Source organism: Toxorhynchites rutilus, chromosome 2 (genome assembly GCF_029784135.1).
Source record: "Toxorhynchites rutilus septentrionalis strain SRP chromosome 2, ASM2978413v1, whole genome shotgun sequence".
Taxonomy (NCBI): Eukaryota; Metazoa; Arthropoda; class Insecta; order Diptera; family Culicidae; genus Toxorhynchites; species Toxorhynchites rutilus.
Window position 1 is genome coordinate 217,160,420 of NC_073745.1, and position 23,168 is coordinate 217,183,587.

Genomic DNA, 23,168 nt, shown 5'->3' on the forward strand with positions numbered 1-23,168 from the left:
GGATTCAGAATATAGATTGCAGATTAGGATTCCATGTTGAGACTTCTGATTCACAATACAGATTCCAGCTCCAGACTTCGAATTCAGATTCCAGATTCAGACTACAGGTTTAGATTCCAGATAAGATTCCTGTTCCTGTTCGAGAGCATCTTTCTAGATTACAAAATTGAAATCACGAAGTGAAAATTTATGCCTCTCGCAACGTGTTATGAGTGAAATCAACTTTCAAATCAGACTAGAGAAATAGCAAACACATCTCACAACAGGATTATTCCTTAACCAGTTTACCAGTTTAAATACATGGTGTTTGCTGATCGCTATCTAGAGTGTGATTAATTTTCGGATTGATTAACCGGCCACTTATACCTACCTTCTTTCTCTTAATGTAACGTGACATCGGAGTAAGAAATCATAACATGCAAGCTAACGCCCGAATTTTATGAAAAGTTGCTACTCGTTGCATTGTGAGAGAATATGAGCGAGTAAAACAGAGAAACCCTACCTATTTTATTCGTTACATTATTTATTTGTTTTGTTATTTCCTTAGCCATAAATATTGCTGGGGATATTTCCTATCAATTTGTGTTTTTGAAATCAAAATTCATCCATTAATTATCCGTTCAGAATCTCCACTTTTTCCACGCGAAACATTCAAATGGGCCCCTATATTGAAAGGTTAGTCATAGTTCTACATAAAAAACCGGAAATGTTCACAAAGAAGTAGGTTATTTGTCGCTAGTAAGAATAGTACATTAGTATATTTATAAAATAGTAAATCAGTACAATATATAGTTTGTGAACTAAATACGTCATATTGGGTTGGGGAAAAAGAAATGTCGTATATTGTCAATATATGGCAACACTTAAACATATCTAGTGTTGTACTTAACGCATCGGGTCATACTATACGGCAATTTAAAGACGACAATCTGTGCTACAAGTTTCGTTCCGACACTGTTGTGATTGTGTTTTTCAGTGTCAAGTTATAGCGCGTCAAAGATGGAGTCCACCAAGCAAGAAATTCGCCATATTTTACGTTTTTACTACCTGCGAGGTAAAACTGCAACGAAGGCGGCCGAAAAAATTCGTGTAGTTTATTGACCCGATACTGTAACGATTCGCAAAGCACAGCGTTGGTTTGATCGATTTTGTTCTGGTGTAGTGGCTGTCGAAGATACACCCCGTACTGGTAGGCCAATCGTTGTGGAAACCGATAAAATCGTTGAAATCATCCAAGTAGACCGGCATGTGAGCACTCGCTCGATTGGCCAGTCACTGGGTAGAGACCATCAAACCGTTTGAAACCATTTGCAGAAGATTGGATTCCAAAAAAAGCTGGATGTATGGGTGCCACACGAGTTGACGCAAAAAATCTTTTAGACCGAATCAACGCCTGCGATGCACTGCTGAAACGGAACGAACTCGACACATTTTTGAAGAAAATGGTGACTGGTGATGAAAAGTGGATCACGTACGACAATCTAAACCGAAAAAAGTTGTGGTCGAAACATGGTGAGCCGGTACAAACCATCGCCAAGCCCGGATTGACGGCCAGGAAGGTTTTGCTGTATGTTTGGTGGGATTGGAAGGGAATTATCCACTATGAGCTCAACTATGGCTCAACTATGGCCAGACCCTCAACTCGGTTCTCTACTGTGATTCGATCGATTTCGATCAGAAATACGACATTTCTTTTCCCCCAACCCTATATAAAGAAATACGTTTGTCTAAAACGAGTTTTGCTAATCGCGTCCAGTAATAACCCCTGTTTGAAGCTGTTCAATCCAGTGAACAAGACAGAAGTTCTCTTTTCAATCCTTATACAAACAATCCATTGAGGGAGTTGAATGGAGTTTAAAGCAGGATGAAACGAGAAACATTAATTTTTTTCTTATATCAGAATCAGCGAACGGTGTAAATTCATCAAAAGATTCCGACGTCTTTGTGTGCGGCTTGCAATTGAGCCAATCATTGGCACTCATTTTGTTCGGGCAGCATCATCAATTACCCTCCAATGAAAACATCATATTAACCAATTCCGGAGGTGAGAACAGTGTACTTAGCCTGAAACTTGCACGTTCATGATAACCTCGTAAAAAAACGGTGTGTACTCTCTGCACCGTTAACTTGGTGGCATAACACGTTAAAGAATTGTGGGATATGATTACCAGTTCATTTTTGTTGTTGCCAATCTGACGGTCATTTGCCCCGAATATTTGTTATTGTTATTTTCAGTATTAGTTCGGATTAATAATAAATTGATGAGCAAGTGCATTAGGAAGTGCTATTCTTGCGGCCGTGATTTCTGTTTTGTTTTTGTTTTTCAATATGCATTGTAGATGCTTTGAATATGATCTGGCACTATTATGACGCAGCGAAGTGTGGTTCGGATAAGGAGAGAAAAAAAACTAAATAATGTTTTTACTGGTTTGCGCGGTGGCATCATTCAGGAAACCAGTTGATAATTATTCTAATTGTACTGGATCTCCGGAACAATCTTCCCTTGCTTGTTCTCGTGTATCGCTCTTCGTCAAGTAATGTGCGAGTCGGAATGTACAGGGCGGACTCCATTATATACAGTTTTTGATTTCTTTTCACTGTATATAATCGAATCCTGTATATAATAGAGTCAAAAAAAAAATGTTTTTATTCGTTTTTTGTTTCATGTATTTTACGTTTTTTGAAAAAAAAAAAAGAAGAATTTCATTTTTGATTAATCCACTTGAAGTCAGAAAACACATTTCTCATATGAAAAAAAATATTTTATCCAGACTTTCTCAGAAGGTTGTAGACGATCATATTTGATGAAAGAAATTTTACGAATTTCAACAATGACAGAGTTATAAAACTTTTTTTTTGCTCCGGACTCTGTTGCCTCAAACTGGCTCTACATTAAAAAGTACGCTACGGAAGACAATTCTGTTGCTTTCATTTGAAAGATGAGAAAATAGCATAGGATATAGTAGTGAAACATCTAAATTAGTGGATTTTAATAAAATTTTGGAAGCGAAAAACTTAAAATTTAATAATAAAATTTAAATTTATTTAATTTTAATAACGTGTTATTTTTAATTTTATTCTAAAAAATATATTAATCTAGATTGTTTCTATCAATTAAATTGAAGTTTTCTAACTGCTCTACAAATTGTTCTTTGACACCCAATTTCTATCTTTCTTAATTTGGCTGCAATATTGATATGAACAATTCCTGTGGAAAATTCAAGCAAAATCTACAAAAATCAAAATCAAAATTTAAAGTCCACTCGTTGTGATATGATGTCAATAATAAATAGAATCATGGCAGAGCTCCGACGTTCTTTAAAGCTTTTTTTAGCACTAGTCATGCTGCGACTTTTTTCATACTCAAAACATCAACCTAAACCGAACGGTCTCGTGAGAGATGTCTTATTCACGTGATAGCTTTATCAAACTTAAATGACGGTAGCCGCATGAATCCATTTGTCCATATTTTCACCTCATCGAAAAATAGATATTTACCGTTTTTGAACATTGTTTCCCCATGGAGAAATTGGAAATTTTGTGCGGCTAAATTATAAATGGAACACATTTGCATGCTGATAGTCGCTCTAGGACCCTCGAAAAGGTGTGACTTCCTTTTCTTTCCAGTTGTGATCAATCGTCAATAATTCGAAGCTCTGAACTCTGATTTAATATGGGATGTGTACATTCCGCAGAATGACTCAGGCCCGACGAATTCAGTTGAAGAATCAATTCTTCCTAAAAGATTGCCTTTTTCATTTCCTTCTACAGCGCAGTGATCAGGCACTCAGTCATTGTTATTTGTAGACATTTGTTCTACAGATTAAATATATTCCCAAATTAGTTTTGACTGTGTGTACAGGGTGGACTCGATAATATACAGTCCTGGATTTATTTTCACTGTATATAATCGAATCCTGTACATAATCGAGTCAAAAAATTGTTTTTTATGCATATATTTTTCGTTTTTTGAAAATAAAAGAAGAATTTAATTTTTTGTTTCATCCCCTTAAAGTCATAACATATCTTTCTCATATAAAAAAAAAAGAATTCATTGGTGATGAAAAAAATATGTTCGAATTTCAACAATGACAGAGTTATAGAACTTTTTGTTTGTTTTGGACTCTCCATTAGAAAGATGAACAAAATTAGTGAAGGATATAGTTGTGAAACATATGTTAGGTGTACCGGTAAGTTTCTTCGGTTTTACAACAGATGGCGTAACTTGATTATTATTCCAGTGAATCAAATTTCCAGACATTCGTGGGAAACCTACTATCATTGCGCGTTTTTCAATATATGTTGAAGCGTAAACAACATAGTTTTGCGCCACCTCGACTATGTCGAATTTCGTACCAACGAGAGTGTTTTTCGGGGAGTGTTACTTCATTACTTCAATATGAAAAAAAAGCTGCGGAAAATCATCGCTTTTTGGTGGTAGTTGATGGTGACCATGCTGAGCGAACGTGTCAGACGTGGTTTGCACGGTTTAAGTGGTAAATTTGACTTGGAAGACGAAGAACGTTCCGGACCACCAAAAAAGTTTGAAGATGGAGAATTGGAGGCTTTCCTCGATCAAGATCCGTCACAAAAGCAACAAGAACATGTAGATACACTTGGAGTAATTCAGCAAACCATATCCGATCGTTTAAAAGCAATGGGAATGATCCGAAAGATTAGGTACCGTATGAATTGAAGCCACGAGACGTCGAACGCCGTTTTTTCACATGCGAACAACTGCTCCAACGACATAAAAGAAAGGGTTTTTTGCATCGAATCATTACTGGTGATGAAAAGTGGGTCCATTAGGACAATCCTAAACGTCGGGTGACATACGGATATTCCGGCCATAAAAAAAAATTGTCGCTTGAGACTTTTTTGCGATTATTCAAAAAACATGAGACATTTATGCTAACAGTAGCTCTGATACTTATGAACAATCGTTTCCATCACACCAAAATGTTACAATGGCTAAATTCTGTTGTTATGATTTTTGTCCCACATTCCTATGCATTCAACGCACTGTGCGTTGTCTTGTGTGGGTGACTACTTTTTTTGATACTGAGTACCGTTATCTATTACTCATAAAAGCACCGAATTGATTCGTGAACAAGTTCATTAGACATCGAGCTTCGTTTAGGAAAAGCCTAAACTGATACTTGGTTGAGTAAAATATAAAATTAGCATGGTTCCTTGCTGTGATGGCTGAGAGCAGACAAACGACCACAAAGAGTTAATATTTCTCAGTTCATTAGCCTATTGCATTGAAAAAGGTCAATTTAGAAAAACTAAACTAAACTAAACTTGGAAAAAAAACTCGCTGCAATCTGGTCGCTAGCTAGATGAATGCTAAATCGTGAATGCTGTGAAATCGCGAAAAGCTTGTTTGTACCCAATAAATTGAAATCGGGCGGAGCTTGAATTGCAATGTTTTCTCCATCCCCAATGTTTGTAGAACGAGTAATGCATTTGTTATTTCGATTTTATGGAAACGTGCCCTGTTTCATGATTTGGCACCATTACTGATAGATATAGTCTTACGGCAAAATAATTAGGTAATGATTTCTTAGGGGTTTCGCCAGCGGAGGTTGACCATTGCTGATCTAGGGCTTTTGATGGTACGCTGACCGTTACTCCAGTTACTCCAGTTGCTGGGGACGGTGAAATGTAGTGATTTTTTCTCCTACTGAATCAACAATTTCAATGAATATTGATGCAGAGTTAATTTCCAGCGAAGCACAGCTGTTCTCAATAACACCATGACATTTATTTCTTATTCCGGTTCACACATGTTTTAATATTCTCTTTCGCGTTTCCTACGCCCAATATTCATCAAGATCTGTCCCGTTGATTAAGTCAATACCAACAAAACGCTCAACGCACGTGGACAATTGATTTCAATTAGTAGTTTTCGCACTTCTCCCGAGTGGTGATAACAACCAGTTAGCGCACGAACACTGAATCGATTGATCAAGTTCAATTGACGAGGATGCGTCAGCAGTCGTCTGGCTTCACACAAACAATTTCATTATTGGACTTTAAACACTTCAAAGCGCTCATTTGCCACCGAAAAATCTTTTTCTTTTCGTTTGCTTGTACCCTTCAATTACTAACGATTGACTAATTGCTCTTCCCCAGAATCAACGCCAGCCAGCAGGAGAATCGCGAGGCTATTCTGCGGGACGCCAAAGCCTTCGGGCTGGGCGTCGTTTGCGTGTCACTAATACAGTTCCTAGCTGCTGCGCTGAGCGTAGATATGATTAACCGATCGGCTATCCGACAGATCAGCCGCATCCGGACGCTGTTCCTACAGGCTGTCCTGCGACAGGACATGACCTGGTACGATCTGAATAGTGACGACAGTTTCGCCGTTCGAATCACTGAGTAAGTTTGGCTGTTGATAGGGAGATGCGTTGGATGAAGTTTCTAACTTTTTTTTTATGTTACCTCTACAGTGATTTAGATAAGCTTAAGGAAGGCATCGGCGAGAAACTTTCCATCTTTACGTACCTAGTAATGTCGTTCACTATATCTGTGATATTCTCGTTTTTCTACGGGTGGAAGTTAACGCTTGTGATTCTGAGTTGTGCACCGATTATCATACTGGCCACCGCCATTGTAGCTAAGGTGAGTTGAACGATTGATCGTGTGTAAAACTAAGAAAAAATGACGGTTTCAATTTCGATTCTCTAGATGCAAAGCACGCTTACGGAAAAAGAATTAAAGGCCTATTCATCGGCGGGAGCAGTCGCCGAGGAGGTCCTTGGTAGCATTCGAACTGTTGTGGCGTTCGGAGGCGAACGGAAGGAGCAGGACCGCTACAAGGAGCGTCTGAGTGCCGCCGAGGTTAACGGACGAAAGAAGGGTCTGTTCTCGGGTATCGGAGGAGGCATCATGTGGTTCATCATTTACTGTTGCTACGCTCTCGCGTTTTGGTACGGAATCAACCTGATCCTGGATGATCGCGGTAAGGATGTGAAAGACTACACCCCTGCTGTTCTGATTATTGTGCTGTTTGGAGTTCTGGCCGGCGCCCAGAATCTGGGCCTGTCATCTCCTCATTTGGAAGCATTCTCCACCGCGAAGGGTTCGGCGGCTACCATTTTCTCCGTCATCGATAGGGTACCGGTAATCGATTCGCTGGGAGACAGTGGTCTGCGGCCAGCAACAATCAACGGGGCTATCGAGTTCACTGATGTTTCCTTCCGCTACCCAGCGAGAAGTGATGTTCAGGTGCTACAGGGATTGAATTTAACCATTGAAGCAGGAAAGACGGTTGCGCTGGTGGGACCGTCGGGTTGTGGAAAATCCACATGCCTACAGTTGATTCAGAGACTGTACGATCCTCTCAATGGCACAGTAACTGTCGACGGAACCAAAGTGAACGAGTTGAACATCAGCTGGTTGCGATCGCACATCGGGTTGGTCGGCCAGGAACCTGTTTTGTTTGCTGCCAGCATTGCGGAGAATATTCGCTATGGAAATCCGGAAGCTAGCCAAAGTGACATTGAAAAGGCCGCTAAAATTGCAAATTGCCATAGTTTCGTTACCAAATTACCAAACGGATATCACACGTTGATCGGGGAGCGTGGTGCGCAGTTGTCCGGTGGACAGAAACAAAGAATAGCTATAGCTCGTGCCTTGGTTCGTAATCCTCAGATTTTGCTGCTGGACGAAGCCACCTCGGCGCTGGATCCAAACTCCGAGAGGCGTGTACAGGATGCGTTGGAAAAAGCCAGTCGCGGCCGTACCACGCTGGTGGTATCCCACCGATTGTCGACGATAACCAACGCAGATAAGATAGTGTACATTGAAAAGGGTGTGGTAGCCGAACAGGGAACCCACGACGAACTAATGCTCAAGAAGGGCCTGTACCACAGTTTAGTGATGGCTAGTGGGGCACAGAAAAAGGAAGAGGATATCGGAGTCAGTCAGGAGTTGATTCCGACAGGACCGAAAAGTGAGATTGCGGATGACGATGTTTGCTCGGACGACGAATCGGATGGAAGCAAATCAGGGGAAACCGTCGAGGAGGACAAGGAGGATGCCTATCCGGTTTCGATAACACGACTGTTGAAACTAAACTCTCCGGAGTGGCCCTATATCTTGTTCGGCTGTGGATCGGCTATTGTTGTGGGAGCATCATTCCCAGCATTCGCCGTTCTTTTCGGTGAAATGTATGGAGTAAGTTTTATCTGCGTTGAACTTAAACTCAATCATGATGCTAAACATTCACATCTATTCTAGATTCTCTCGGTAGCTGATCCAGAATTCGTACGAGAAGAATCCAACTTCTATTCGGTGCTCTTCCTGATACTAGGTCTCGTGACAGGTTTGGGAACGTTCTTCCAGACGTTCCTCTTTAACATCGCTGGCGTACGACTAACCTCTCGACTGCGGCAGAAAACGTTCAAGGCAATCGTCAGCCAGGAGATGGCTTGGTACGACGAATCCAAAAATGCCGTCGGGGCACTTTGTGCTCGTCTCTCCGGTGATTGTGCCAGCGTTCAAGGTGCCACTGGCACCCGAATCGGCTCGCTGCTACAAGCCGCATCCACCATTTGCATCGGAGTTGGAATATCCTTCTACTATTCGTGGAATTTGACTCTCGTTTCGGTGGTTGCCATCCCAGTGGTGTTGGGATCCATCATCCTGGAATCTCGCTATATGGAGTCCAGCGGTTTGAAGGAAAAGCAATCGTTGGAAAGCGCCATCAAGTTGGCGGTTGAAGCCATTTCAAATATCCGGACTGTGGCGAGTTTAGGACAGGAGCCACATGTTCTCGAGCGGTACACCAAGGAAACGCTGAAAGTGGATGCAGCCTGTAAAAAGAAAACTAAGCTGCGTGGAACTGTTTTCGCGCTGGGACAGATCATGCCATTCATGGGCTACGGATTAGCTCTGTTCTACGGTGGAAAACTAGTTTCAGAGGATCAAGTGGAGTACAAGAATGTGATAAAGTAATTGACACGATTATTCTTTTGATTTGATTGTCATACTTATTCGTGTATTCATTCCAGGGTTTCTGAGGCTCTCATTTTCGGTGCGTGGATGTTGGGGCAAGCCCTTGCATACGCTCCCAACGTCAACTCGGCAATGCTCTCTGCTGGACGTTTGATGAATCTTCTAGATCGCGAACCAAAGATGCATAACCCAACCAGCTCATACCACTCAACTCTCCAGGTAAATGTCAGAACCTAGAACCAGAGGAGGAAGGTATTCCTATCCACCATAGAAAACATTTCTCGTCCCTAGAAACCTTCACATGCAAAATTTGGTTCAGTTTTCTTGATTAGTCCTTGCGTTATGCAACCCTCTTCCCTTTGAGCTCGAATGTTAAAAGTGTTAAGACCTCGTTATACTTGTCCGGGTTGTGTGTTGAGAAGTCGAGAAGAAGCCTTTCACATTCCTCCTTTAGCTATTTGAATTACGTAGAATAAACATTCCAAGCGGACATTTCCGCAAAGTAATCAGCAAGAATTTTACTAGTTCAGGCGGGATCATCGGAAGTAGTAATACCGTTCACCAGCCTGATGTGCTCTTGAAATGTCCTACCGCTAAGTGAATTGATCCTATGCCATAACTTTTTAGCTAGAAGTTCTGGATTAATTTCGCTTATGAACTTTACCTAGCTGTCTTTCTTTGCTTTCGCCTCTACCTAGGAAGGAAATTTAACGCTTCCCTCTTTCTCATCGATCAACGTCTTTCCACCTTCTAAGTGCTCTAAGAGTTTTACGTCTAAGACGCCTCTTTAACTTCTTCGTTCCACAAAGGAACTCTCTTCCTACCGGGCGGCCCGCTGATGCACATTAAAGCTTTCAACATAAGCTCAGTTGGTTGGTCAAGATCGAGATACCCGGAATCACGTCGGCCTCCACTAGAACTATTGTTCCGATGCTGATGTTGTCCTTTTTGCGGCTCCATTTCGTTTTTGGCATGAGTCCGGAAAGATATTCCGTCCCCCAGCGATTACACAGCTGACGAAGGAACTCTTGGACTTGCTGCCAGCGGTCTAATCTGTTGAATGGTGGCTCTTCATATGACGGTTCAGCAAGCGCTGCGAGAGGAAGATGGATTAGGAAGTGCCCTGGAGTCGAGACATCGGAGTCTTCCGGATCGGCCGATAACTGAGTAAGGGGTCGAGAGTTTATGCAGCTCTCGATTTGAGTTAGTAGCGTCGTCAGCTATCCGGTCGTTAGGATCGAAATTCCGAGGGTGGATTTGAAGTGAATTTCTGTGAATTATATAGAGATCTCCACCTTCCGAAAAGCTCCAAGAAAATTTCGTGTGTTGTCGCATTCGATGTCGCCATTGTCTTCCTCGACGTACGATAAACCATCTGAGAGCAGCAAGTAACGAAGCCATTGAAAGGTCTCCAATAAGTTCGATATGAACTGCCTTGATCGAAAGGCAGACGAATACTGCCATATAACCCTTGATGGGTTGCGATTTCCGTTGAGGATAGCGAAAATTTATAGGACCAACATCCGGAAGATTACCCATGATTTGCTGTTGGTGTCTTGGACGACTTGAACAGTTCAAACTAAACACTTGCTTGCTTCTTCCAGTTCTGCTGTGTCGAGGAGACCCAATCGACGGTTAGCAGGTCTCGGGTATCTTAGAACCCACGCAATTAAACGCAGGGGGGCTGGGCACGATGAACGTAGAACAAGTATGGGATTTGGTGAAAGTGTTTGGACGGCCAGGGTAACAGGTCTTTCTTCGAGTTCTTCTGAAATGAAGTCTTCATCCGATGTACGTACGAAAGCAGGCCAAAAACGAGAGGTTTAGTTATTTAGTCAGTCGGGTCCGTGCTACCAAATCTGTGTTAATATGAGTTGTTCGGGATCCATTCCCCGAAAAATAAGATCTGCGGGATTCTCATAGCCTGAAACATGAGTCCATAGTTCACCTGCCTTTGCATGCTGTATCTCCGAGACCCGGTTTGCGATGAAAGTTTTTCAGCGGGACGGAGTAGCGGACAACCAATGTTGGGAAAGTGTTGAGTCCGACTAAAAGAATGCTTTCTTTACAAGAGTGATTGCTTCTTGCACCTTTTGAAACAAGTGTGCGAGAAGAAGTGCTGCCGAAAGTTCCAACCGTGATAAGCAGACTCGTTTCTGTTTCCAAGAGCCTCCCAGAGGGGTTATTTTCGATTTTTCGGTGAAGAAGTTTACGTAGACTGATCCGTCTTCAGCTAGGACACGAAGGTAGATGCACGCACCGTACGCCTTTTCCAATGCATCGCAAAATCCATGCATTTCGATTGACACCGGTTTGGCGACTGGTACAACCCATTGAGGAACAGAAAAATTCCGGAGAGCGTCGAGATTTTTCCAGGATTCGAGCTATCGCTGTCGAAGTTCGTTGTCGAGAGAATCGTCCCATTGCTTCTGACTTCGCCACTAGCCCTGGAGGTAGATTTTGGCATGTATGATCAACGAACCGACAAGCTGAAGAGGATCGAACCATTTGGCAGCATCCTTATAGCGCGATCCGTTTTGTGTTTCCTGTATCGCTCCATTTGGGTACATTGAAAAATAATTTATTCAATCCTAGCGTTTTTATCGGAGCGGAGGAGGAATCCAAGTCGAAAACTGTTCGTTTGTCACGTGAATGTGTTCGAGAAGTTGCGGGCAATTCGAATACTGGAATTCTACCCGTAGTTTGGTAGTCAAGCTATCACATCTTACGACGCAGTGATCCGACAGATAACACGATGGAGATTCGGACTCCAAGCTAACGATTCTGCTATCTTCTCTATAAGTTTCTGCATGCACGTAAGCCTAATTCATATCATAATAGGGTGCGAGTAAAAGGAGCCGATTTCCTTATGTTGACAGTTGCACTACGACGAAGTGGCAGTGTATTCGTGATTTGTCCCACTCGCAAAAGTCGTAAAAAGACATTTCAATCGCCGTGGGAGTGTCTTGGTGGACCGTGAAAAGGGTCCGCAAAGGTGGCCACAAGACATCCGAGGTCAACTCGGTTTCCGATGGTTATCGCTGCCATCAAAAGGAAGTTTCGGGCGAACCCAGTACGTTCAATGAGGAAAATGGGGAAGGAACACGTGATCAGCGACTTTACGGTACGGAAGATCGTAAAGGAAGATAGCGGGGCGAAGTCGAAGGCACGAAAAACAACCCACACGATTACCAACGGCATCCAAGAGCTACGAGTCGAGCGATCTGAAAAAATCTTTAACTACTTCAAGCGAAAATATCCGAAAATCCAGTTCCGACGAGAGCATGTATATCGTCGATCCCATTGAAATTCCAAAATTGATCGTTATATTATAGATCTCCCGGTAAAAGACGTGGCCGACAAGCATAGACCAAGCACCCTGCTAGCGTTATGGTGTTTGGATAGGTGGTTTCCGATGGCAAAAAAATTAACCCGATGTTGATTCAAGAAGGCGACAAAGTAAAAACGGAGGTCTACATCGGGATTCAAAGTATGTATGTTCTCCCGTGGATCAAAGAGCAGTACGACTCGAAACCAAATGTTGTATTTCAACAAGATTGGACTCTGTGCCACATCTCGAACTGCTCTCAGAAGTGGTTGCAGGAATATCCGCCGTTCTGGATGAAGGTTATGAGGCCACCATCCAGCTCCGATTGTAATCCAACCAGATTACTCAGTATGGAGCGTCGTGAAGGCCATGGCCTGTGCTAAACGCTACCCGAGTACAGCAAGCCTCAGACAAACGCTGGCTCGTACCTTGAGCAAAATGGATCCAGTTTACATTATTAGGTCCTACCATGCACTCCGGAAGCGTGTTGAGGCCGTAGTTGCAGCAAGTGGATCAATGATTAATATAGTTAAAGTCTCTCAGAAACATCCCCCTTTTGAATGAATAAAGAAAACTAAACCAAATTTTTTTAGATATATTTTAATTTTGACATTGCTCAGTGGTGCAAACATTATCACACACACGGTATATGTGTCTACTCTACCAATACAGAGAGCGTGTAGAATACGAGCAAGAAACTAATTAATAGACGATTTGATTCATCTGATGTACCTTCTCTGATAATCGAGATTTACTGTTCTACGAGAGATTTATGTTTTCGCGATGCGATCGCAATAAGCTTCAAATTAAACTGATTTCCAAACAACCCTCACATGTGTACTTCCAGAAACACGAAGGCAACATCAAGTATTCAAACGTCGAGTTTCGTTATCCAACAAGACCCAACATTCCTATCCTGCAAGGGCTTAATCTGGAAATAAAGAAAGGTAACACGGTTGCTCTGGTTGGTCCATCGGGCTGCGGTAAATCGACCTGCATTCAGCTGCTTCTCCGCTACTACGACCCTGACCATGGCAAAGTAGTAAGTTATCATACACAGCAACACGTTTCAACTTCGTTTGTAACACCACACAATTTCTTGCACCCACAGGACATCGACGGTATCAACACGACCGATTTCCACCTGAACCGTATCCGCTCCCAGATGGGTCTCGTCTCGCAGGAACCGGTGCTGTTCGACCGAACCATTGCAGAAAACATCGCGTACGGTGACAACACGCGGGACATTGCCATGCCGGAAATCATCGAAGCTGCCAAGATGGCCAACATTCACGAATTTATCATCAATCTCCCCAAGGGTTACGACACCAGCTTGGGTACGAAGGGAGCGCAGCTATCCGGCGGGCAGAAGCAGCGTATCGCCATTGCACGAGCACTCGTCCGAAATCCCCGAATTCTACTGCTGGATGAGGCCACTTCGGCGCTTGACAATCAGAGCGAAAAGATTGTTCAAAATGCGCTGGATCATGCCCGGAAGGGTCGAACCTGTATCATCATTGCTCACCGATTGACCACCGTCCAGAATGCGGATGTGATTTGCGTCATCCAGAATGGTACCGTCGCGGAAAGCGGTACCCATGACGAGTTGATGGCGCTGAATAAAATGTACGCGAAGCTCTACAGTATGCAGCAAGTGGCGTAGAAGTGACCTTAATCGCGTTCCACCGGTTCGATGGAGCTAGAAGACTTTGCGTGCAGCGGTGGGTGTGTGTTTCAATACACCCAGTTCTCTGACGAGTATCGATTCTGGAAATCCCCCAGATAGAGGGAGAGAGATAGAGAAAGAGAGAGAGTGTTCGGATCTAGAAATAATGTAGCAGTGATATTAAAACGCCTCCTAACTTATTGCCTAAAGATTCGTATGCTTAAGTGTGTATAAATGAAATGTTTCCGAAGTTTAGGTAGAGTATTTTTTATATGTTTAGAACTGACAAATTCACTATCATTGCTTGTAAATAATGACAAAAAATGATGAACCACTACACTACACTGTAGCAATCGTGTACATTAATGATCGTTCAAATGATCGCACAAACAAAAATCATGTTCGGTATTGCAAAAGAATTACTCATTATTCCTCCAAGCAATTCTCAAAAGTGATAACAGATACGAAGTTCGAATGCACTATGCTTGTATTATTATTTATTTGTACTTACGGAATAAACCTTCACCAGTAAATGGTGATTTTAAAAAGTTAACTCGTGTTTCCTTAAACCACTATTCTGTGTCTATATTTATTTCCATAAATTTCCGCAGTTGGCGGACGCAAAGGCTTTTTTCGTCTGGAATACTTGCCGAATCGACTGTTAATTTCTGCACTCGTTGCCAAAATGTATTTTTTCCAAGATCCCTACGGATTAGAGTGAAAGAATCAAAAACCTACTTAATCAGCTTAATAATCAGAACACGAATTAAACTTTTTTGGTGAACCCACTGTAGCTCAATTATGCTCTTATACGCTAAGATCCTTGATTGGAACGGCTCTTATTTTTCAAAAGCGCAATTTAATTCAACCCCAACCTCTTCGAATAATTATTTTGATTTAAGATAAACTGACCAGAGATCAGTTTAGGTCAGTGGTCTAATGCGGGATACAAAAAAAAACTTTATGTGAACATAAGCCATAGTTTAGCAAGTCTCATTTATTCGTGAAATTCTTAACATGTGTCCTTGCAATAAAGTCAGATTAAAAAAATGTATTGAAAATTCCAATCCATTTTTCAACGATTTAAGTGTTAAGGCATGCTTTGAAGAAATGGACTAATTTCGGATGGCGATGGAGAAAAAAACTACAAAAGATAATTCAATGGAACAAATTTTCCTCGAATCTAACATTAATTGAGCCTTCACAAAAATGATTCAGCGCTGTTGATTCGCAACAGCAGCACAGTCAGGCAACTTGATGATTTAGACGTAGGACTACGTCTTTGATTTCTATATAGGGGGGTCACTCTACGAAAAATGTAACGTTTATTAAGAGTTTTCAAATGCATGTTACGCAGAATCGTTGTTACGATATATGTTTTTATATATAGCATTAGACGGCAAATTTATTCAGCAATGTTTTCGCCTGAAACATCAGCAGTTGAAATAACGAAACAAGTGAGCAATTTAACAAACAAAAGAGGTATGTTTTGCGAGCGGATCCGAAGGTAAATCATGTATTATACCACGTTATATGGAAACCGTGCTATAAGAAACTCAGAATGAGTATAAATCACATCATTCGTACCGCGTAGTATAGAGACCAATAAGAGGAAATGATAAAAAAATAAAACAAAAACTAAACTAAAAATTTCCATTCAAATGTTAAAATTTAAAAACTGCATTCAGGTGTTTTTCTCTGATTAAAATGGATCCCTACCTAGATGGGGACTACGAACGTTGATGATGCTGAAGTTCTGTCGAACTGCAAATGACCCATTCCATGAGGGTATGCACCAGAAAACCAAATTTCAATCTTTAGGGGAAAATTGAAAACGTTATTTGAATAAGCACTAATTATATCATAATATATACCATTATATGGGTGATTAAATGCTTGTTTGAAGAGCCGTGGGTAGACCTACGTTTCATTCTGTAATTTATGAGAAACAGGCATTTGAAAGACAGGTTTTTTGAAGCGTTGTCACGACACAAAAATAGAACATTTTTTTAGTTTATCAAATGAACATAGATTCAAACATTTTTATACTTGGGTTTCTCTGAGCAAACAGTGAAAGTCAACAACCCACAAAATTTGGTTGAGATCGGTCCACAAATAGAGGAGTATCAACTGTCTCCAGAAGTTGTTGTCACGTCACGAATAGTATACGATCCGTTCAAACAATATTTTGACTCACTACAAACACTTTTTTGCGTTTTCATGAATAAAGCACACAAAATTGAACAATGTTATAATAAAATTAAGAAACTTTCCAACAAGAATCATCTGTTGGAGAATATTTTATAGTTAGGTTGGCTTGTTGTCAGTCAAATACTTTAGTGACGTGACGTTTGCTGTTTCGGACTGTTGAACATTAATGATTAATTTAATTAATTACAGTTCCGTTTCAAAACATACAAATGATATTTCTCCTATGTTTTATCAACAATATATGAACGTAGATTCCAGAATATAAGATATAATCTTATTTCAACTTCCGGTTTGCTGATGGTATTATTGAATGCTAAACAAATATTGAAAGCCCATACGGCTTACCAGCGGAAGTCGAATATCGCTAACTTCAAAACACCAAAAGCAATACTTCAAATTGAAGATCACATCAAATTATTGACACATAACTGCTTTGCAGCCCAGTTAACGTATGCCCTGTTGTAGATAAGTCCAGTTGGCGAATGACTTCAGTATATGACGGGGTGACGAACATCTCAAGCGAGTGTTTTCCGGGCTGTGGAAGAGCGAAAACAGCGAAAAATGATATCAAAAGAAGGATGGCAGCGATTTTCAAGCGAGGACTTATTGATATCGGCATTACATCGCATCACAAATATGAAACGAAATTAAATGTAAATAATCTTCATGACTCATATTCATAATGCTCAATGACTCAATTGCTTCTATGATACTATGAGGAGGAACATATACGACTTGTTATTGATACTCTGCAAACGAACATTATTCCAGCGAAAGAGCTACTGCTCTCGATGTCTTAGACTAAGACTAATAATAAGAATAAGATAACGGAATAAAATCACAATACCATAGCTATCCATTGAAAATAAAGCAACTTCATGATTTCATGTGTATTTTATCTCAAAATATCACGAAATCGTAAGTATTTTCAACTTGTTTTTTGTTTATTCCCCATAAACTTCATATTCAATTTTATCAATGACGATAGAATTTTTTTGACGTAGGACTACGTCTAACCGGAAGATATAGGGGGTGAAATGGAAATCTAGGCACTGAACAAGTAGGAAAAAATGCAAGATTTGGAACGCTTATAACTCGAGCATTTCTCAATAGATCGCGACGGTTTTTGCATCAATTGATAGGAAATATATCTACGCATCTGTCATAACGAATAACATTTCATTTTTCTTGAGATAAATAATTGAATAATTGTGAAATATCAAGCATTGTCCAAATGCACTATGTGCCCATTTTTTATTGGTCCATTTTGTGCTCCTCAAATCGTACCGACCAAAACGGGCAACCAGAGCAGCAGCGAAATAGAATGAAGCACGATTGGAAAGGAAAAAGAAAAAAATGAGGGAAACATTTGTCGCAGTCTCACACATGCGTAATTCTCGAGCCAGCCAGTCAACTTAAAAATCCCCGCTCCGCTGCCGTAACGATCATTCTCATTCAAACCGTACACCACATCGGTTCGCATCACAACACATCAACAAACCAACTCAAGCAACCATGTCTGGACATGGTAAAGGAGGAAAAGTGAAGGGAAAGGCAAAATCCCGCTCGAACCGTGTTGATCTGGAGTTCCCCGAAAGGGTAGCTAGGCCGAGCGCGTTAGTACCAGTGCACCAGTCCACCTAGCCGGCGTTATATAGTTTCGGCCGCCGAAGTGATCGAGTTAGCTGGCAAAGCTGCTCGCGGCGATAAGAAAACCCATATTCGGAACAGAACACATTCGGTTCGGTGGACATCAAGACAACAGGCAGTTGCAGCGAGTGGCGAGTGGCAAACGCAATCGCAAAACGTCATCAGGTAGCAGAAGAAAAAAGTTTGTTCTTTATACAAACTGCTTTGGTGGCAAATCCAGAACAAGGCGGCATCGAGGGCGTTCGAAATGTTTTTTTTTCAAAACCACGAGTACTAATTTTTCTAAATTGGAACCATTCCATAAAACAAGGCGCTTTTAAGGGCCATTAAACCTTCCAAAAAAGAGTTTAGGAAATAAAGTTCAATGCTTTCTAAAACATTATCCAAAATAATAATAAAACACAAATTGATGTTTTCATAATTTGTTTGCCAGGATCTGATGAGTATGTGAATTTGGCAGTTGTTCTGAGCTTATTGATAGTTGGGGACTTTCCTGATTATTCAATTTTCACCAATTCTTAAATTGTTTCCAGATTGAAAGTACAGTAATTTACAATTAGTTCGACATTTAGCTAATTGGACGGACATGTAATGCGACTTATTTAGTTGGACATTTTTGTAAACATAGAGATCCAAATTATGACCCCACATTGAAAGTCGACACTGTACCACTGTCATCGCAAATGTTCAATTACAGGTTAAAATTACCTCCAATCCGACACTGAGTGGTGGTAATGCGACGTGCCATTAAATGTAATTTACTATAAAATATGTCACAAGCTGGATGGGAAGAAATTTTCCAACTATGAAAGCTGTGGCGAGTGGCAAATGCAATCGCTAAACAGAAAGGTTTAGCCGAACAAGATGGGGATATCGAGTGATAACAAAAAAATAAACTCTTTAGATTGAAGATGATTTTGTGATCCTGAAAAGGACCCTTTTTAGCCTGCATGTGAATCCAACGAGCGAACAAATCGTAATGAATGTATTTTTTTGCCATCGCTCCCTTTTAACGCTCATTCGTTCGTCTCGTTGGACTCGCCCCTCTGGCTGAGTCTGCCGATTTGTCTCTATCCTGTGAGTGTGTACCGCTAGAGTATAAAACACGCGGACCCCAACAAAATATCTTATTTTCTTTCAAACCGTAAACCCGTGTGGTTGTACGGCATCGGCATCGTGGACGTAACAAAGGAGGACAAGTTTAGGGAAAGGCAAAGTCTCACTCGAACCGTGCAGGTCTCCAGTTCCCTGTTGGTCGCATTCACTGATTGCTCCGCAAGGGTAACTAAGCCGAACGGATTGGTGCCGGAGCACCAGTATACATAACAGCGATTATAGAGTTTCGGCCGTCGGAGTGCTCGAGTTGGCTTGCAAAGCTGCTCACGACAATCAGAAAACCCGCATCAAGAACAGAGCAGCTTCGGTTCGGCGCTCATCAAGGCAACAATTAGTTTCAGTGAGTGGCAAAGTGTTTCTCCGACACGTCGTATTAAATGTAACTTACTGAACAACATGTCACAAGCTGGATGGGAAGAAATTTTCCAACTGTGAAAGCTGTGGCGAGTGGCAAACGCAATAGCTAAACAGGAAGGTTTAACCGAACAAGATGAGAATATCGAGTGATAACAAAAACACAACACCAAAGGTTCTTTTAATTAAATTTAATTTAATTAAAAAAAAAAATTAATCTTTTAATTAAAGTAAACTAATCCATTTTTCAGGTAGATAGGTAGGTATTCACGTAGGAGAAGAAAATAAAACAATATATTTAAAATATATATTTAACAAAAGCTGTCCCCTTTGTATAGTCCTACGTCACTCCGGTTATGTCCCCGACATTACCCACCCGTCTTTTTTTTTTTGAACAGAAATCCATTTTCTCTTTAAGTCCGCCTCCGATTTGACTACTTTTTTGTTTACCGATCCACATATACTTTATCTACCATTCCACCCTGTTATGGTCACACTGATATAAATTAATCATTTTCAATTATTCAATTGAAGTTCCTGCCAGAAACATATTTTCTTTTTTGTTCGTTACAAACCGTTTGACTATTATGAGTACATATAACAAACGGCTCTTTTCAGGGTTACTATTTGGAGTTTCAAAGGAATTAAATTGACATATTTCTGAACAATGAAAAGAATTACATTTAAAAAACAACTCTTCTGAATAATCACAGTCCTATGTCAAACTTCCGTCCATGCCTCTAGGCTCAGAACCTTCCACTTTTTTCATACTGTCAGCTTCACTCCACAGAGAAGGGGTTGGACATCCTGAGGCACTTCGTATCCGCCGGATATAGTCGATCTGGTATTTACAACATCCTCTACTGGCCGCTCCTTTATCCGGGAGATCGTAGCAACCGGCCAGATGGTGAAGAAGAATCTGACCAAAATGGACACTTTTATGCGGAAGCGTCAGACGAGGCTAACCGTGTCTGAGCAGCAGGCACCCAGAAGGAGAAGCTGGAAGTGCTGGTGAAAAACTGCTTTCTGGCGAAGCGCTATGCCGTGCTCATAATGAAAGACGACACGACGACGCTAGAATTCAACGAAAAGCAGAGGACCGGGTACTTTGCGTTCCCCACCAAGAAGGTAAGCGATGACGTCAAATACATCTTCCACACCAAGTTCTCGAAGAAGATCCTTCTCTGGCAGACGAGAAATGAATGTCCAAGCCACTCTTTTTTTTAGTCTTACGGTGAACGGGGAGATATACAGTACGAAGTGCCTGCCGTAAGTTGTCGCCTTCATCAAGAAGTATCACGCAAAAGTGATGTGGTCTTTAGGCCGAACCTGACAGCTGCCCATTATGCCAAACTGGAGGATAGATCGCCTGGAGATAAAAGAAGGCTTCCTCCAATAACTTCATAGCCAAAACGGAGAGACAGCTAACCGCCAAAGCCACGAAAAGCTAAGAGAACATGTCGACATACATCTTTTCAACGGCCATGGTTGAGGTTCCGGCCAACTTCCGTTGCATTTTTCGTAGAGTGAACCCCCTATATAGTAATCAAAAACGTAGTCCTACGTCAAAAATATTTCGATGAATTTTCGTATTTTTTCCGGATATCCTCCATCAAAATTAGAACTCTCTGTTGGTCAACCTCAGCGGCCATTTTATTCAACGATCTCTTCATGTCTGCAGCATCCCGAGTCACTTTGAAACTCTTCTTAAATTTACGCACGACGACAATTGCCCAATATTTTTTATTTGGGTGGAATTGGGGGCAATTGGGAGGATTGAGGTCTTTATCAATGTAATCAATCCAAAAATGCAAAAATAAAAAAATCGATTTTTTCTCAATTACAAACCGGGGTCCCCCTTAACACGTTCGACGTCCAAAGCGGCTTTTCTAAGTTTCTTGCGGAGCCCAACTTGCGAATAAATTATTAAATGAATATCAAACTTAGTTTGTAGACAACTTTTACATGATCTAGCAATATTTTATTTAATTTGAAGATGAATTGACAACATTAACATATGCTAAAGTGATGTTATATGGGTTTTGCAAAAAGCTGCCATACAAACCATCCGCACTATAAATCAATAAAAAGTACAGTATAAACATTATAATAATATGGTTATAATTTTATTATTTTTCTACATATCCTATAGTTACACTTAGGTGCCTATTCTATCAAATTCCTTTTAAAAATCCTATTATATTTGAACGAGGAAAGTGTCACACATGCATATCTGGGTGACGGGGCGTCGAAAGTGTTAACACAGGTGCGCTGAACTAGAGCATTCAAAAAAGGGGACAAACCAAGATCATATTTTCGACTGGACAAACCAAAATCATTTACCTTATTCTGTTTTTGAGTAACAACTTTTCGATTGGTGACTACAATTTGGGAGCGTGTAGAGATTCATTGTTGCATCTTCCACGAAATGGAACTGCCCACACCACCATGACGAAGGACCTGGAATACAAGCCGTACAACAAACGCAAAGTTCACGGGGTACCGAAGGCTACAACAAAGAAGAGGCTGGACTGAACCAAACGGATACTTCCGCGGCACGCATGTCAGGAGTTCGTGTTTTCTGATGAGAAGCTCTTCGTCTTACAAAAGCCGCACAATGTCCAAAATGATCGGCTGTGCTTGCCGACGTTGGCAAGCACCCCCTCGTCCCATATAAACATCCCGCGGTTCCAGAGCGCGCGTCGATGATGGTTTGGGGGCCGTATCCAGGCGTGGGAAGCTCCCACTGGTGATTATCGAGAAAAACGTGAGAATCAACGCCGCGTATTATAGACCGAAATTCTGGAAAATGTTGTGACCCCGGCACTTCGGGAGTTCTACGGGAAGAATTATTACGTCTTTCAATAGGACGGCGCATACGGCGAATATCGTCCAAGCGTAGTGTCGGGTGAATTTGACTGAATTTATCGATAAGACTTTGTGGCCTGCCAGCTCCCGAACCGTATGGTCGTACATGCTAGGCCAAGCAGAGCGAACATAAAGTGACCACTATGGACCAATTTCAGAAGCTCATTTTCAAGATCTGGGATGAGATGCCGATGAACCAGGTGCGTGCCGCGTGCGATTCTTTTGCGAAACTTCCCATGCTCGTCAAACAGCACAAAGGGGGGAGGGAGTCGGTGCATCGGAACTGAAGTAACTGATGTTATGATCCGCCAACGCCAATGACAAACCTAAACGTTCTTTTCAGAGCCACTATTATTAATCATAAAGAGTTTGATTTTCCGAGTCAACTAATTCATTTTCCGGATAGATTATTTAATGCACAAGTCACATCAACATTTGAAAATTTCGAGCAAATATACCTAAATTGACAGCCATTGCTGTAGTCCTACGTCGCTCCGGTTATATTTCCGACATTGCCCACCCGTTTTGTATTATGACTTCAACTTAAATTCACTTCAGAAATTCCTATAAACAATTTACCCAGTCACTCATAGAACACATTTTTGTTTCATTTCCATTTCCAATTTCGCAAAGCTATCCCCAGAATAGAAATTGAAGAACACTGCGTCAAAAACATGATTTAATAATAATACATGTGTTTTGGGTCCTTTCAAATAACTTTTTTGAATTTTCTTTAAATTAATTAATTTCCCCCATACCAGTTAAGTTGTATAGGTTTTGGGCTAAAACTTTTTTTGGTTTTCAAAATTCTGAATATTTTCCTATATTGACCCATTCTCACGTTTCAGTCTATAACTTTCCTCTGTCACGATCAAGAAAAAAATTAATTATGTCGAAAGATGAATGATTCAATTCTCTATCTAATGAGCATGATTATGAAGGTTGCTACTTGATAAACAATCAATTTATTTGAACTGAAATAATTTATTATTCATTAAATTCAGCAAGACG

General features: G+C 41.0%; 1 protein-coding gene across 5 annotated transcripts in view; it reads left to right on the forward strand.

Annotated features, from left to right (window-relative positions):
* LOC129768358 (multidrug resistance protein homolog 49) overlaps nt 1-14,511 on the forward strand; it is a 104,480-nt gene extending 89,969 nt beyond the window's left edge. For all 5 annotated transcript variants that reach the window (XM_055769956.1, XM_055769954.1, XM_055769958.1 and 2 more), the window contains 7 exons: nt 6,139-6,384; nt 6,456-6,627; nt 6,694-8,184; nt 8,248-8,960; nt 9,021-9,183; nt 13,140-13,334; nt 13,404-14,511. In XM_055769956.1, the coding sequence (XP_055625931.1) occupies nt 6,139-6,384; nt 6,456-6,627; nt 6,694-8,184; nt 8,248-8,960; nt 9,021-9,183; nt 13,140-13,334; nt 13,404-13,955 (3,532 nt within the window). In that variant the 3' untranslated portion in view covers nt 13,956-14,511. The remainder of the gene's footprint in view (nt 1-6,138; nt 6,385-6,455; nt 6,628-6,693; nt 8,185-8,247; nt 8,961-9,020; nt 9,184-13,139; nt 13,335-13,403) is intronic.
* Nucleotides 14,512-23,168: the final 8,657 nt, after the last annotated feature.